Source organism: Dipodomys merriami, unplaced genomic scaffold, assembly GCF_024711535.1.
Source record: "Dipodomys merriami isolate MVZ:Mamm:240054 unplaced genomic scaffold, mDipMer1.0.p SCAF_32, whole genome shotgun sequence".
NCBI lineage: Eukaryota > Metazoa > Chordata > Mammalia > Rodentia > Heteromyidae > Dipodomys > Dipodomys merriami.
The window spans coordinates 5,451,111-5,468,213 of NW_027204715.1; the positions used below are offsets into that span (position 1 = coordinate 5,451,111).

The 17,103-nt window shown below is 44.5% G+C and overlaps 1 protein-coding gene across 2 annotated transcripts in view; it reads right to left on the bottom strand.

Annotated features, from left to right (window-relative positions):
* Positions 1-431: 431 nt before the first annotated feature.
* The window catches only part of Sema5a (semaphorin 5A), a 417,057-nt gene continuing 400,385 nt past the window's right edge, over positions 432-17,103 (bottom strand). The window contains exons 19-23 of one of the 2 annotated variants that reach the window (XM_070042173.1): positions 15,007-15,177; positions 13,187-13,342; positions 11,632-11,676; positions 7,600-7,811; positions 432-5,987 (exon numbers count right to left, since the gene is read on the bottom strand). In XM_070042173.1, coding sequence (XP_069898274.1) covers positions 5,868-5,987; positions 7,600-7,811; positions 11,632-11,676; positions 13,187-13,342; positions 15,007-15,177 — 704 coding nt within the window. In that variant the 3' untranslated portion in view covers positions 432-5,867. Of the gene's footprint in view, positions 5,988-7,599; positions 7,812-11,631; positions 11,680-13,186; positions 13,343-15,006; positions 15,178-17,103 lie in introns of both variants that reach the window. The other variant, XM_070042172.1, reaches the window with a different exon arrangement.

Consider the following 17,103-nt stretch of genomic DNA (forward strand, 5'->3'; position numbering starts at 1 on the left):
GAACTGTGGCTTTCCTGTGATGTGGCCAAGTATCTGTAGCTGTGCATTCAAGAACCACCTTGTGATGGTGTACTTCTTGACACCACTCAATCCATCATCAATAGGCCCGGTACCCACCTCTTGTAAGCAGAAAATATGTTGGCCTTCCTTATCATGTAGTTCTTAGTGCCCTGGACATTTTTCTGCAAGTTCTTTCAACATCCTCTCAAGTCTGCATGATCCTGTTCTGTTACCCCATCCCCACCCCCTCCAGGTCCCTGAGGACCAGAAGGTCAAATGAGAGCTTGTCATGGGGTTTGCCAAGAAGCCAAGTCACAGTCTCACAGTCTCACTCTATGGGACTGGATCTCCCAGGGAGCTTTAGTGCATCTCAGGGCGCAGTGTACTAGGGAGCTAGGCAAAGAAAAAAAGCTACTAAGTTGTTTCTTAAATGGTAGGATTTATTGTAATACTCACATATAACTGAGACAAATTATTTACATAAAGTATAAGTACAAAAAATATAATACATTTTATATTGTACATAATTAGGATTCTCTGACTTTGTCTCCCTCCTTTGAATGTTGGCAGAAAGAGATGAGAAGGAGAATAAGAGGGGGGACTAGGGAAGGAAGATGGCGGCATAGGGTAGTATTCAGGGAGATTCTTTGTGAATTGTTTAAAAAAGTGAATAGGGTGGAAATGAAGATCTTGGTAATGCGTCAAGGTTAGTGAGCACACATTTTCAGTGCTGGAACCATGGCCAGTTGCAGGTTTATGACTGTGTAGAGCAGGTAGGTTCTAATGATATCTGGGGAAGGCCCCAATACCCCATTCACCTCTTTCCTGAAGCTCCACATTTAATCCAATGCAAGAAAGAATAAGCCCCTACCTAAATTACCACAATTAGGGCCTTAAATAGATATTTCCTGATAACACTGTATCAGGTGTCAGTAAATTTAAGACCTGAAAAGTGACTAACAGAAACTAAATAAAAAAGGTAATACCACTAGAAAATGCACTGGCTCATGTCTAAAAAGTTTCAAAGGAATCTTAAAAACCAAATGTCGGAATTGAAAAATTTCAAAAAAGTGTGGTGTGCAATCACGTGTGAGGAAACACAAAAACAACCCACCAACAGTCCCACAGAGAAAATTCCATTTTCTCATTCCAATGGAGGAGAAATGCAAAGCTATTTCACTCTTGAAAAGGCTGTTATTATCATTAGTCAACATTGTCTATTACAATTAATTGTGAGATCACTAACTCCCTGCAAGTTAGTTGATGAATTGTTGAAGTTATTGTGGAGCAGTTTCAATGAAAGAAAAATTATAAAGAAACCATCTCAAATAAGTTTATTTTGTATCACAAAACAGGCAACAGCATATAAACACAAAATAAGCCATAACATGTTTAAAGTCAAACCAAGTGGCATCACACATAACTTCTGCCACACACTGGAAGAATCCAACACTGGACCTCGCTTGTGCATTTTCTGGCCAATGGTGAGGGCGTGAGTGGTGCTTCTGGGAACCTGGGACGAAGGTTTCTGCTATGCTTTCTTTCAAAGTGCAGAAGTTCAAGTTTGATTTTACTCCAGTCACGGAATAAGATAAAACCAATCAACTTTAGCATAAAAAACATTTGATTGGCTGTTTTGTCGTGTGTGTGTGTGTGTGTGTGTGTGTGTGTGTGAGTTTTGACATTGGAATAAAATGATGACATACAGCAGGCAGTTTTCTAGGTGGTTCCTTTCCATCCTCATTGTCTTCTACCAGCTGTTGGCAGCCTATGTCTGATTTTCCTATAGCCACAGAAACAAACCCTCTGACTTTCACAGGCATCATATTGACATTCCCATTACGAACAGACACAAGAGCTTTCTGGAAGATGAAATCATGTGAAGTCAACCTGTGGAAGCTGAGTGTGCTAGCCTCAGTTCTGAACACACCACTGTCCCGCTCTGAGATTCTTGGCCACTTTCTATTCCTGAGTTCAGAGAGGCACGCAGGCGATCAGCTTCCAACTCTCCAATCAACTCTCTGCTTCTCCTGGCAACCAAGCACACCCAGTGGTAACGACGAGTCATCATTTAAACAAGGCACTAGCAACTCTGTACAAGGAAGTAAATCATCTGCATTTGTAGAGAAGACAGCTCAACATTGCTTTAAGTATGACAGAAAAATTTTACCATTTTCCAGGATCCAGATTTCCTCTCGACTCGTGTTTATTTAACATTTGAACTAGTTGACAGGAGTCAGAAATCTGAGCAAGGAGAGGGTCACAATGAAACACTGGCCTCAGATTTCTGATGAGATAAGAAGAGGTGACTTTCTTGTCCAACTTACATTTTGGTTTAGAAATGCCACAGACTGTGTTTTCACCTCAGCTTTTCTCCTTCTGGATTTGAACATGTCCTTGACTAGCTATGTTCACTAGGTGAACACAGTAGAGTATGAGTGAGCATGGGGAACAGGCTTGAATGTAGCAGAACACAATCATTTAAAAAGACTACAGTCTAGCCTGGCGTTGGTAGCTCATGCCTGTAGTCCTAGCTATGCAGGAGCTGAGATCTGAAGATCATGGTTCAAAGCCAGCCTGGGCAGAAGAGTCTGTGGGACTCTTATCTCCAATAAACCACCAGAAAACTGGAAGTGGCTCTGTGGCTCAAGTGGTAGAGTGCTTGCCTTGAGCTGAAGAGCTCAGGGACAGCGCCCGGGCCCAGAACTCAAGCCCCATGACCTACCAAAAAAAAAAAAAAAGACTACATTCTAACAAAAGGCTTCCATAGGGAACTTTGCACTTTGGGCCAGGCTCTGAATTCGGTTTTCATGGGTTTCTACGTAATTCATAGTGTGAACTATATTTTAAAATGAGAACAGATCTGCATTCCTGATGTTTTATAATATATGCCACATTTCTGTTAATGTGATGAGTAATGAAAAAATTTCAAAAAAGAGCATTTTGATCCATCTCCTAATAAATGTGTATCTGTAATGTTATATGAGCCATTGTCAAAGTTGCTACCAAGAATTCAATATGATCTCTTGTTCACTGCTTTTCAATTTCTAAAAGGGAAAAGAAGCAAGGATCAAAGTAATATTTTCTTTTATTAGGTTATCAGAACAGACAACATGAAGGCCGTGGCTCAGTATTTGTAGAGTTATGAAATGTCTTTAAACCAAATTGAATTGATGATCACAATAAGAGGGAATAACAGAAGTAAATGTGAGAATGGTGGCTAGTCTATCTTACAGAGCAATATACTGTGCATAGTAGGCCCTTTTGTGCATTTCTTAGGTCAAAATGAACATGAAACTTTATGACTCCACACCCATTGCCCAAAGATGCAAGGTGCTGGAAATGGCTTCTAGAATCTGATCGATTATAACTTTAGGTAATCACAGAGGAGGATGACAGGGGATCACATACATATGGATGTGCTACATCAATATAACGGGGGTGTGAAGGCCGCTGATTGTGTTGGGAATGACCAGTGCCATCTGTGAATTCCACAGTTTGCAGCTGAGTTGATTCAAGGTTGTTGTTTTAACTAAATGTCTTATAAAAAATGGTTAAATTACTATAACAGTAGGGCTCAACATCGTCACATCACTTGCAAAAGTGGCAGCGTGAATACTGTGTGAACACTGGCGGCTGCGGTCTCTGGTTGGAGGCCCACAGGCTTCTTTTGTGGCAGCAGTAGTGTACTTAGTAGAGTTAGCCCATGTTCCACTCAGAATGAGGAAGCCTCCCTGAGATGGAAGGGCACCTCAAAGCTAGAGAAAGCTGATTGCCCTGGGGCCAACTTGACCGAGGGGCTTGAAAGTATCATGGAAATTCTCAAAGAAAACAGTAGACAATCATAAAAATACTTTTAAAGTCAAAGCTAACTCAAATCATACTAAACCACCTGCTATTCTCATCAATAATAGAACAGCCTGGAAGGGAGTGGAGGCGAGGAAATCGAGGAGACCCGAGAGACAGGGAACTAGAAGTGAGTCTTGCTTCCTTTTCACTCTGTGTGTTATCCATGAAATGAACCCTCCTGGGGGGTGGGGAAGGTTGGGTCGTGAAGTAAGATGTATTAAAGTCCAGCTTGGATGCCATTTAGAAAGCATTTCTCATCTAGTCCAGTGACAAGTTCTTGAAATATTAGTATCCTTTGCAAGAAAAATAAGATGACCTTTCAAGCTAAGAAAATATTCGGGAGGGGGAGATTAAACAAAACAAAAGCTATGTGCTACACAATGAGGAATTTCTCCTTAACAAACAAGTGATTCAGATGAGCTGAAGCTTCCCATCCGTTCAGAAGAATCAATCAGGCAGGGATCTGCTATATTTGTGTGACTGGATTTTACTGCAGGAGTGTGACGGAGAACGCAGCCTCCACCTACAAGGAACGCGTCACAGGCCGTGTGGAATCTCACCAGCAGACTCCGCAAGGCCTCGGGCAGCCCACCTGCTGTTTTCACGATGTCTGCAAATCTGGTTTATCTGAAGATATTTTGAACTCCAGAATTTCATTATCAGGATTTTTCTAACACTTTCTGAGACTGCTTCTTTACATCAAATATTGGGTAAAACATACGCTACAAAACCTGTGTTCCTCACCTCCCAGAATGCACCTCTTCACAGACTGGCAGTTTCATTCACCCATAGGAACAGGTATTAATGTCTATTTAGGCATTTATCCTAAGGGCCACAGGGGGCAGACGAACCTTCTCAATGCTGCCTTTACTGTTCACATGACTGCCATATGCTGTGTGTCAGATGTTAAGGAGTAACACTGATTGCTTGGGGGAACCTCGAGGAATGGTCTTATAAATACTTGGAAATGTTAACCAAAGATGAAAGGTTGAGACCACAAGCATCGTTTGACCTCTCATTTTCAGCCCCAAACTTCTCAGGGTGAACTTGAACCACCATTGCCTCCAAGGAGGGCGGGGCCGGGTGAGGTGAGCGTGGTGCACAGGCAGGGAGACAGGGTGGACTAAAAGAAAAGGCGTTGAGTCCAGCCCTGTGCCTCCCCTGCCCGGGGCGGCAGGTGACCCGGGCACTGGGACATCACTTCCTGCCTGGAGGATGGGCTCTCCACGGTACTTGCCATACATTAGCTACACCAGGGAGGTGGAAGAGAAAGGAAAGAGGCCTGCGTCTCAGTCTCACATCTTTCAACACTTGGTATAATACCACAGAAGACATTTAAACAGTCATTGTTCAGTACAGCGCAGTACTTTCAATACTTTCTCAAATCGGTACCCTAAATGTTCCAGATGTTTCTGTGCAGGTAGATGGGAAGTGTGGGGCTCCCTGGGCTCCATCCGCTCACTCCTGGGTGATGATGCACAGAATGCCCACGGTCAGGCTGCAGCAGGTGAAGGTCCCGGGGTCCCGGGGCCCGGGCGAGAATCATCCCCATGGCCGGAATCCACGGTCTTCACGAGGGCAAATGCTAGCAGCTGCGTGGAGGGAGGGGCATCTCGGGTAAAGTGCGTGTTTTCTCAAATTCAAACCACGTGAAGAGTTGTACTCAAAGGGCAGATGACTTTTCATTCCTAAAGTTGAGTGGTACCTTTGTAAAACGAAGTAATGAAAATAACCAATCTGTTAGAGCAAGGCAATGGACCCAATTAAAAATGAAAACATTTCACACTGCCGCTCATTCGATGGTTTGTTGTAGACCAGATTTTCACCAAGTTACACTTAGATTTTGTTGTTGTTGCTTACAAGGAGCTTATTTTTGGTAGCAATGGGACAATCTTGGCTAGAAATGCACTTGAACTTGATCCAAGCATCCTATCTGAAGCCTCAGGAACTTGGGCGGTCATGTAGCACAGGCTTTGCAAAACAGGGGATTTACAAGAAGCCAAAAAATATATGAGCTATTAGTACTCATCGTAATTATTGAGATCTGTGAAGTAGGCATTAGAATAGGTCTTCCCAGTGAGATGTGGGTTGAAGTATTTGTTTCTTTCCTCCAGGATCAAGTTGTTCTTGTTAAATGCCTGTAAAATACATTTAAAAGCATTTCAGAATGCTAAGTAAGTCATATTTCAGAAGGAACACAATTAGGACTATTGTATTGAGTTTGATCTCTCCCAAGGAGAGCCATTACTTTTAAAAGTATGTTCGCACTTATTGATTCCTCAAGTTATTTGCCTAATAATATCAGTGGACTCAGCTGTCTTTAATATCTTCCGATCAATTTTGAGACTTTAGTCAGAAAAGAAGTGAGAGAAAGAAAACCCAGATCTAAATCTCCAGAAAGTCTAAAACCCAAGTATTTTCAAGTTAATGGACTAATTATGAGTATTAGCACATATACTTAAGTCTATACTAAAGTACCTTTTGGATTTCCATGGGTAGGGACAGTCATTGGCAGTATCTACAATGAATATTTAATGACGTAATCCTAATGTCAAATTTCTCTTCATTCTGCCCTCATCAGAAGGTAACCACCATGGCCATCTGTGACACGGATGCACTGTCTCATTAACAGCTATTAAAGCCATCCGCAAATTCAAAGAGCTAAGTCATGCCAGATAGAGGTTAAGTATTGACAGGGTCAAGCTAAAAATGAAGCAGGGTAGACAGAAGTAAAAGATTTCCAATTATTTTGGGCCAGGTATTGGAAGAAAGTTTCAGAAGGATTCAACCAATCCTAGCCAGCTGTCTGTGCTCTTAAACATTTTTCCCTTTATGAAAGCCGTACATGTTTGCAGGGAGTAATTGGGTTTGAACTGAGTACTTTATACTTGCCAGGAAGACACTTGAGCAATGCCCCTGGTCCTTTTGCGTCCCTTGATTTTTGAATAGAGTCTCATGTTTATGCTGCTCTGGACCGTGACCCTCTCGTTTATGCTCTCCATGTAGTTGGGATAAGAGGGATGGATATCCCAGGTACAGTTGAGATGGAATCGCAGGAACTTTCTGACTGGGCTGGCCTTGAACTGCCTCTAGAGTTACAAAGCTTACAGACTACACGATCATATGCCCTGCCACTAAAACAGCATTCTGATGAGCTATGGATGTTAGGTAGAAACAGACTCATTTTACTGTCTTCTGCTACCTAACATAAAGAGACCACAAGAAGTCTGGGTGCTGGAATCTCCAGCCTGTGCTGAGGCTCTGGCTCATCTGTGCAGGTAAGAAGAGCGTGCTGGGTCTGTCAGCCTCATCCTGGCCCGTTCTGGAGACTCAGGAAGAGCCACAGCTGCTGTTTTCTGGGGTGAAACTGTATGGATTGTTATACCCACGTGAATGATGCAGTCCAGGTGCATTTTTGAAAGAGAGGTGGCTACCTCCTTCCTGATTCTGTCCCCCTTACTGTAGTGCACCTGTGCAGTCCCCGTGACTGGGGACTGCTTTCTGTTGTAAGATTTCTCCAGATTCAGAAATTGTGGATGAGGTGATCTTCTCATACTTAATCTGTTGCTATTCATTTCCCTTTCTTCACTTACATTCCCAGGAGACACTATGTTCTCACACAGGCAAAGCAAAGCTAAAAATGCAGTTGCCTAGAGAAGGGCCCCTTAACTCATCTCCAACTCTATTCCCAGTGCCACCGCCACTGCCACAGAGCTCCGGGTCCCCCTGCCTTCACTGCCAGTTCTTTACCTTGATGGCCTCCACCGAGTCATACTTGTCCAGTTTGTTGATGTGGTTAGTGATGCTGGTATTGAGGGGCGCGGGAGAGACAGGGTGGATGACTGTGGCGTCGTGGGACTGCTGCTGGTACCGCTGGCAGTAGGTGTAGACAAGCAGAGTGAGCAGGCAGCCGAGGATGGAGCTGCTGAGCCCCACGGCAATCATGTGGAACATGTTGAACTCTGCGGGAGGGAGCAAAGTGAGACCACGCTGGAAAAGAACCTGCTACCTACCTAGCTGCTCCAGGCACTGGATGCAAAAACAAAGAGAAGCCTATGTGGATTCCTACACGAAGGAATCAGAGACATCTCCTGGGAAATGTCAGGACCACAAAGAAATCTCTCCACAGTGAGCACTGTGCACACACGTGCTCGTGGGTTCAATGTCCATGCACTGCATCTTTAAGCCTTTCTACACCAGCAGAGGATTTTCTTTGAAGGCCTGTGTCACCATTTTTGTGTTTCAAGAGCATCACGATCGTTTCTGCCCTACAAGGTTCTCATGGAGCCATGTATTCGGGTCCCTTAGCAGCTGAGCTTCTAGCATGCTGTGGCTGAGGTCGGAGGAAGAAACCACTGCCTGCTTCCCATTCCTGCCAACCAGAAAGAAGCCCTCCTCTGTGAATGACTCCTTAGACCTCTCTTTTTAAAAGTTATTTTGTTTTGCTTAAAATACTTCCTATGTAGACGCATCCTGATGTCATCCACTTTACTTTTCATATGAGTATCGTACAATTTACTAACTTCATTGGGTCCTAAATGCAATGCAAGTCTCCCTTCCCTCCCCAAGGTGGCTTCTCCCACGCCTGAGCCTTCCTGCAGATGGCCAAGACTACCTGCTCTCTGCATGGCGCACCGTGTTTATACTTGCATACTTGTGATTTTATGAAGAAAATGGCTTCTTCCAAAGCAGTGCAAGATTTTTGCTAAAGAAATAAAACATGGTCTTTTCAGTAGCCATCAGGTAATTCTCTTTTGACCTGCTGCTTTTCTCTTTATTTACTTTCCATGAGAATAAAACATCCAAAAACAAGGAGTTGCCTCAGCCTTACAACTCCAAAACAGGAATGGCTTCAGTGGTACAAAGTCTGGTAGGACCGATGCCTGAGCAGCCTCAGGGAAGAATGCAGGCATCCCCATGGGAAACACTACAGCAATGCTCTGTGAGTATCTGGGTAGCAGCAAATGGGCCAGGTCCAGAGCTGAGCTTAGCGAGAGTCCCAGAAAGCTAGGCATACCTTCCCACCTGATGCAATAGCATCATGTGACTAGCTACCCGTGGTTAGTGCTCTCTGAGCCAGAGCACATCCAGGGAACACCCGGCGTTCCCCAGGTGTCCCCTCCATACACCTTGGGGTGCCATTTGGGAGAAGTCCTACTGTGGCCTGTCAGCCCTGGGCCAAGTATGGCTCTGGAGAAGCCTGCTGGGCCTCCACACAGAGGGGAGGTGAGTCTTCCTGGTCCTGGTCATGGAGTAGAGCATGCTGGTTCGCAGGGAGAGGAGAGCCCTGAAGTGCCTGGAGGGCTGGCGTGTCGGCCACTGTGGCCTCCTCCCTGAGAGTTCACAGCTGCTTTTCCTGTGCTCTGACATCCTTGTGCCCAGCCCGAGCACTTAGGAAAGTCAGCCACCAAGGCCCACTTGGCTGTAACTCTGGGTGTTACGCTCATTAGGTTACTATTCACCAGAAGTCCAGCACACGCCGGGACTTCCCTCCCCAGGGGTCTGGCTGAGTCCTTCCTGCTCACCATGAGCCCTGGAGTGGCTGAGACTCCACAGGAAGTCATGGGGGAGAGAGTGGCTGCCACCCCCCAACAGGTGAGACGCTCTGGTCTCCCCAAACCCCTGAGCTTTCCCTGTGTGGCTTTCTACTCAGGTGTTCAGGAGCCTGCGGCTTTGACAGCTAGCCATGCCTCCTGAGCCAACGAAGCCACCTTCTCCTGGGTTCACTCCCAATCCCCTTGTCAGTCAGCACTGCCCAAGAGCTGGTGCAGCTCCTAACACAGAGGGCTGGGCATTGCATGCTGGGCAATGCAGGGATGTAGTCAGCACGCCCCACAGTACCTACTTCACTCTTCCACTGCTAGCTTAATCAACGGCAGCAAGACCGTGGAAGGACTTGCTTCAGTGACCTCTGGCCTTTCCTTTCCTGGGTATGTCCACAGATCCTCTGGAGACGGAGAACTGTCAGCTTGTGACAGCTGGGCTCTAGAATGTTTTGACTGTAACACTCACTGAAGCTGCACTTAAGGTAAGCAAGTGCCATTTCACTGGAGTTTTCGTTTCTTTGTACTTTAGCTGTTAGAACTCCCCAGGGTCAGTGCCACATAGCGATAAAAAATACTTTCCACTGCACTGATAACTCATATTTCATCACAACACGCGGAAGATGTATGATGGTGTCCGTATGCAGACACTTTGTCAATAGTTAAATGAATCATGCCCGTAGGTGTCTGGGGACGCTGGGGCACCTGACATCTTTATGACAATAACGTAGGCTTTGTGTCTCCTGCAACCAAAAATAGCTAAGTTGAGAAAGCTCAACAGGGGCATATTTTCTGCAGAGGGAAAAATAGTGCCTATTAAATCTCTTTTGAATCTGCTTTACTGTGCCTCTTGCCTTTGAATATGCTTTTTTCCCCCTATGCTTCTGTTCTGGGGTCAATAAAAATGGAATAGAGACCAACAACCCAGTTAGTTTAAGAGAATGATTCTCCCTCCCCCATCAAGTTTGGTTGATTTTTTTTCTCAACAAGCTGAGCAAACATCTCTGTTCTCTTCCTATATATCCCCTGCCATCAGAGCTAGGTAATTACTTGTTTCATCTCTTAGTGCTTCATTATAGTCTATCTGATCTCTTATTTGTTTTAGCCTGGAATGCCAACATCAGAAGCTTAAACATCGAAGACAACCCATTCCAAATAGCATGGCATAATTACAGTTTCTGTGGATTAGTCGATAGCATCCCCAAGGTTGGATCTGGCTTGGCTAGTAATGGTGCACAGGTGGTCCTGGCACCAAAAACAGTCTTCTGAGACATGAATGGGCTTTGCATGGGGCCTCCTGTATGCTCAAGGCATTGAATGAACTTAGTAACTCAGGGAGGCGTGGCCAGGAAGATGAGGAATACACGCATAGAACAAGCAGTCAGTTTGGCTGGGTGACCCCCTCCGCACCCCCGCCCCACCCTGGTCTACCTTGTCCTTCCTGAAGAAGGAAACACACCTTATGAACTGTTCTGTTCCTTACTTGTTGGCTCCTGAGAGCAGACATCGCTGACCCATCTCCTAGCTGGGACTGTGAGGATTGCTACCTGACCCATCTGTGGTGCTCTGGCTGTTTCTTACTTCCAGGATCCCACCCGGATGCCCGTGTGGACTGTGGGTGTGGACCAGTGGCCTCACCCCTTGGAGCTTGTAAGCAGATAAAATGCAGGCGTCCAGTGCCTTTCCCACAATTCCTAATGGCACAACCGCTGAGAAGTGGGCAGGGCAGGGTGAGCTGAGCTGACTGATACTATCGCCCAGAATTTCATTTTTACCCACATCTCATGGCAACATCATTAAAGAGGTTGGTTCTATACATCAAGAAATCTGTGGAGATTACATAACATACAAGCACAAGCCTCAAATCATTTTTCCGGAATCTGAAAGTATTGAGTAGTTCCAAAACCCTTCTCTGAGTCCAAGACTGTTATGTAAAGAGCCATGGACTGCATTATATGCAGAAATACTCTCTGTGAGGAGCAGAGGAGATGCTTTCTGCCCAAAGCATTTAATAGTCTCTGGCACATTGTGATAGAAACACTGGCCTCATGACCCAACTGACTTTGAGACCTGCGGATCCATATGTTCAATGTACATTTATCACCAGGCATATGACGTTTGCAATCTAGAAGTTTCCTCAATGTGTCCTAGACCAACAGCAGAAACAGAACAGACGAAAGAAACATGGTTGGAGTCTGCAAGAATGCCAGTAAGAAAATGACCAGGAGAAGGAGCTTACCTCCACACCTTTTCTCTTCTACACTGCTGGATCTTGCCACAGATACTTCTGGGGAAAAGAAAAGTCCAATCACAATAGAGAAAGGCTATTGAGAAGGAAGTCTACACAGATGCTGACTGGTTTTTAAAAATATGTGTTTTCATTTGTTTTAATCAACCTGAGATGCATCTAAGTCATCTGCAGTAGGAAGGGGCGGAGAATTTCATCTCAAAAAGCAAATGTTGAAACCAGGGTACTTGCTCATTTTCTGTTTCTCCATATGTTGCTTGCTGAGGAGACCTTACTATGTTCTGGCATGAGTTTCATTTTACTTCATTTTCATAAAAGCCAATTTTGTCACACTGCTTGCAGAGGGAAAGATGTAGGGACCAATTTGCTGTAGCTCATAGGAAACAGCCATAACATTGGGCTGTGAAGGTGGCATGCACAAAGCCCTGGGTTCAATTTCTCAGCACCACATAAGCAAAAAGAAAAAAGCCGGAAGTGGCGCTGTGGCTCAAGTGGTAGAGTGCTAGCCTTGAGCTGAAGAGCTGAGGGACAGCGCCCAGGCCCAGAGTTCAGGCCCCATGACCGGACCCCCCCCCAAAAAAAAAGGAAACAGCCATACAGAGTTATTACTCAGGAGTCCATTTGCCCCTTACCATGCTGCGTGTGAAATACAGAATCAAGATGCTAGTGAGAGGAAGGCCCTTTAGGCATTGTAACCCAAGAAATACAGTATTTCAGAAGTCTAGATATATAATGCTATCCTGTACTGATTTTTCAATAATTAAAATTATGACTATATGCAAAACGTTTTTGTAGTTCCATACCACACATGGTAGAATACGTGCCTTACAAGGTAATAGTAAGTTGTTTTCTTTAGGTATTACTGTCTTTTCCACAAACAGAGGGAAATAATAAAGCAAATCTGGCTGGTAGAACCACACCCTATCATCTTTGGTCAGAGTTTGTTCATCACAATGGTCTACAACACAGTCCCACAGAACATAGCAGGTAATGGTAAAAGATTTACTTATGTCCAAAGCACCAGGTCTCCTGGGTAAATATAAGGGGTGATTAGCACCCCCATAAACTGGACTCCAATTTCACACTGCAAAGCCTGTGGTAAGAAGGCTAGCTAATTTCTCCTCCAAGGTGTAAAATAATGGTAGGTATTAATTTCCCCAGATAGACTAAAGGTTACATGAAGAGAATGACCTTTCTTCCCTGCAAAATCGAGCATACACAGCATTGCCAAAGCATTTAAGACCAAAATAACCAAATAATCGACTTTCAATTTAAATAAAATATTCTGACTATTCTAATACAGTCAATAAGTATGGAAAGCATGGTCTCCACAAGTATTAACCTCATGAGCTAAATTTCAAGTCTAACTCTGTGGTTCTCTACAGATCTATACTTTAACCACCTTGAAACCACAAGAGTTGATTTAATCATTTCTACTCTACCCAACATAGCCTCGGAGAAGAGATAAATCTCTGACCTACGAATGGTTCTTACTCACTAACATTGGGATGATTTTGTTCACACTGATAAACATCTCTGCCCTCACCTGGGATGAAATTAGAGTCAAAAACGCATGGCCGGCTCTCCGTGGTGTTTCCGGAACACTGACTGCCCACGGGAAACAGAAGTATGCAGTGACGAGCTCGGATCTGGATGCCTGAGGTGTCACACGCAGACCAGTCTGACCACTCTGACCAGCTCTCTGCAGTGACCAGGAAGTGATGGGGGAGGGGGAGAGATTGTTACCAGCTTGGAAGCACTGTCATGTCAAGTCATTGTGTGTGTGTGTGTGTGTGTGTGTGTACACACACATATACATACATACAGTAGTTTTTCAACAGTTCTGTGCATAAAATGTGATGCAGTCATACCTTCTGAACAATCCAGTAAAAACACAAGGATAAGCTGAAGGATGAACACACAAGATGGCTCATGCCTGTCATCCTAGCTACTCATGAGGCTGAGATCTGAGGATCGTGATTTGAAGCCAGCCCGGGAAGGAAAGGTAGTGAGACTCTCGTCTCCAATAAAATACACAGAAAAGGCTGTAGGTTGCACTGTGGGGTGTTAATGAGAAGTCTATCAGGGAAGATAAAACACTTTCTCCTCTGGTATAAAACAACTTGCACAGGAATATATGAAAGGTATGGGGCAGAATTCATTTTATTTCCAGCCTACGGGCTAAAGAGTGTGAGGTCAATGCACAAATCTTAGGTCAAAGCCAAAAGAAGAGCAATCAAAAGATCACTTCCTTTGGAAGATTTGCTGGGATCTGCTCGGTTCCTTCAGGTGTGCAGGTGCATACAAGCACATGTGTGTAAGAACATGAAAACGGACGCCTCAAGATTGCTTGTGATATATTAAATGAAGTTAAAAAGACATTTTTATACAGTAGAGAAGGGAGATTTAGGAAATAAACTTGTGTCTTGAACCAAGTAAATGTACAAAGTACTGGTGTTTTGAATGACTGAAAATCTGGCTTCACCTTTTCAGTAATGTATGAGCGTGTCAAGGTGAGGGCGAGACCCAGAGAACAGTGGTACACTTTCCTCCACTTCTTGGGTAGAGAAGCTGCTGTAGCCCACCACCTTTCCCCCCTTCCCCCCACAGACCCCCCACCCCAGAGCCAGGTGATAGCAGCCCCTCTAACTGTGGGACCTGAGGCTGCTAGGATCCACAGCTAGCAAGAGCTCGCCCTGCATCCCACCCTGACTTTCACCAACAAAATCTCAGATTCTACCAACAGACACTATTTTAGTGTCACATGTTTTGTGGAAGCAGTCTCCACAGCTCGCTTCCCATGAATCCTCTGCTTTCTGTTTTGATTTCATTCATGCTTTATGCTTTCTCTTGAAGCAGAGCCTCTGAAGTTCAGCCACTGATTCTGGGAACATGGTTCTTAAGCAGTGCCTGCTGTCCTCTTGCACTGTCTTAGAACTTGTTTCTAGAACGCCATGTTGGGGGTCATTGGAGGCACAGACTGGCCCCCGCAGGCTGTGAAGCAAGAGGCTGCGGGCGATTCTCCCCACTCAGGTCTCTACACATAGCGGGGAGCTCCACAAATGCTTGTTTCTTTCTCATTTATTTTTTCCAAACTTCCCTCTTGCTGAACACAGTGAAGTGCTTACTTGAGAGGGGTATTAGTGCTAGTTAGCATGGCCAAGGCCAAAGTGGAGCACATTTCCTAGCTGCATAGTGGGGTGCATGAATATACCTCCAGGCTGATGCAATAGGAAAATAATGTCACCTTGAAGGCAGTGGTATGGGGTTGGCTTGCAACTTGCCCCATCCTCAGCAACTCCTCCATTTATAAATTGAGGACAGGAGTGAGTTTATCCCTGGCATGCAGTAACCGGTGCTGCTCACCTGGACAGGGCTGTGTGTTACACAGTGCCTCTTCGGTGTGCAGTCCCAGGCAGATGTCCCCTCCGTAGGCTGGGGCTGGGTTAGTGCATGAGCGGGTCCGCATGTAGTGTCCTCCACCACATGTGGCTGAGCACTTTGACCAGGATGACCAGCAAGACCACATACCATCCACTGGAGAGGGACACAAAGCACACAATTCTGGAATCCAATCCTGCCCAATCTGCCACAGCTACAGGCAGATTCTGTGTGACAGAAGCACTGGCACGCATCACGACAAAGCCGAGGCCTTCCGCTGATGGATGCAGTTGCATAATCTCTCCCTACCTCAGCTTTCTTGCTTCTTTCTTTCAGGAATTTGCAAATATAGAACAGTAAAGCATGAGGAGACAGAAGAGGGTGATTCATGGAATACAAAATACCCAGGTCCTTTTCAGGACTCATATGATATACTACTTAAGGAGAAATAACCATCACATCTTCCTTTCTGTGAACTCTATGCTTTGTTCCCTGATGGGAGAATAGAGAATAGCAAACAATCCCCTTAAGAAGTTAACTGTGAAGGATGGTTTGGAAGTTCAGGCGCTAAACCAAGTTCAAACACCAGGACTTTATGGAATAGGAAATCAGAGTTCAGGTTGGACATTAAGCATGGCACATTACAGTGTGAAGGTTAGTTAGATACAATTCCCTGGCCGAGCTTGTCCATAACTGCCCATATGCCTGAACACTCTCTGTCTGCTCACATAAGTCCCTGTCTCCACGAGGCTGGGCTCCTGCCTCATGGAGGCTGGCAGGTCCACCTGGGTCTGGGAGGCTTTGGTGCTCAGTTCATATATTGCTAAAATATAGAGAACTCACATTTCAACTCTAAAAATAGAGAACTCACATTTGACATTCAGGATCTGCTGTTTGGTTAATTTCTGACTGAGCCTACCTCTGTTCCCCCAGCCCTACCTGAACACTGGTGAATTCCAGTACCTGACTTGTCAGAGGCAAGATAACATTAGATCCTAGTAGGATGCAAAATGATCATGCTCATGGCAAACCAAATTAAAAGGTGATGACAGATTCACTATTACCATATGTAGATAGTGTCATATTTTGTCTTCTCATTTTCCTAAACAAACAGAAGCAATCATAACTGGAATTACCACAATAATTCAGGACAGACATAGGTTTTGGGTAGAGTAATCTACACTGTATTTTCTAATATCCACCATGATGTATGTAACATATCTTTATGGAGTACTATTTCTCTTTACATATAGGCATCTTTGAGAAGCATGACCAAATTTTTAAAAACACAAGTAAAGGCATCATTTCTATGACAACACTTTTTACAAGTAAATGCAAAACAAATATATTTGAACCCAGTTAAAATGATTTTTCCAGCTAAATGGAAATTTTTAAAAGAATTTAGCACTAGGGGCTGGGAAGGTGGCTCAGTGGTTGATTGCTTGCCTTGTATGCATGAGGCCCTGGGTTCGATTCCTCAGCACCACATAAGAAAAAAAAAGAATTTAGCATTGCTCTGATAGTTAAAGAAGCATATTAGAATGTTGGAAGTATGAATCAAATATCTGAGACTGTTTGGAATAACAGCAATAAGAAGGCAGGAGGGTCCAAATTCCTTTCTCATCCCAGTCTTACTCACACTTTGTGGCAAGTGTTTTCTGTCCATGATCTGAATTGAAGCTTGTACTGTGATGGCTATCCCTGTCCATCCTGTGGCCTAAGACAAAGTCTCATTGCGTCACAAAACTAGATGTAACAGAGCTTTGATGTCCCAGTTCATATAAGCTAGGCCAGTGCTCAGAGGGTTGCACATGTCCTTTAGATGGGTCATAGCCTGGCTTACAACCAATCACATGTCCTGAAAACCCCTGTCTTTTGTATTATCTGATGAGTTTGCAGATGAATGACCAACAGGCATATGAAAAGATGTGTAGGTGGAAGAAAAAAAAATGAGGGAAGAAAAAAAATCAAAATCACAGTGAGATGCCATTTTATATCTGCTATGATAGCTAAAAACAGAAGAGTGCTGGCATGGAAATGGAGAAAATGCAGTCCTGGGTGCTGCTGACCGGACTGGGAAAA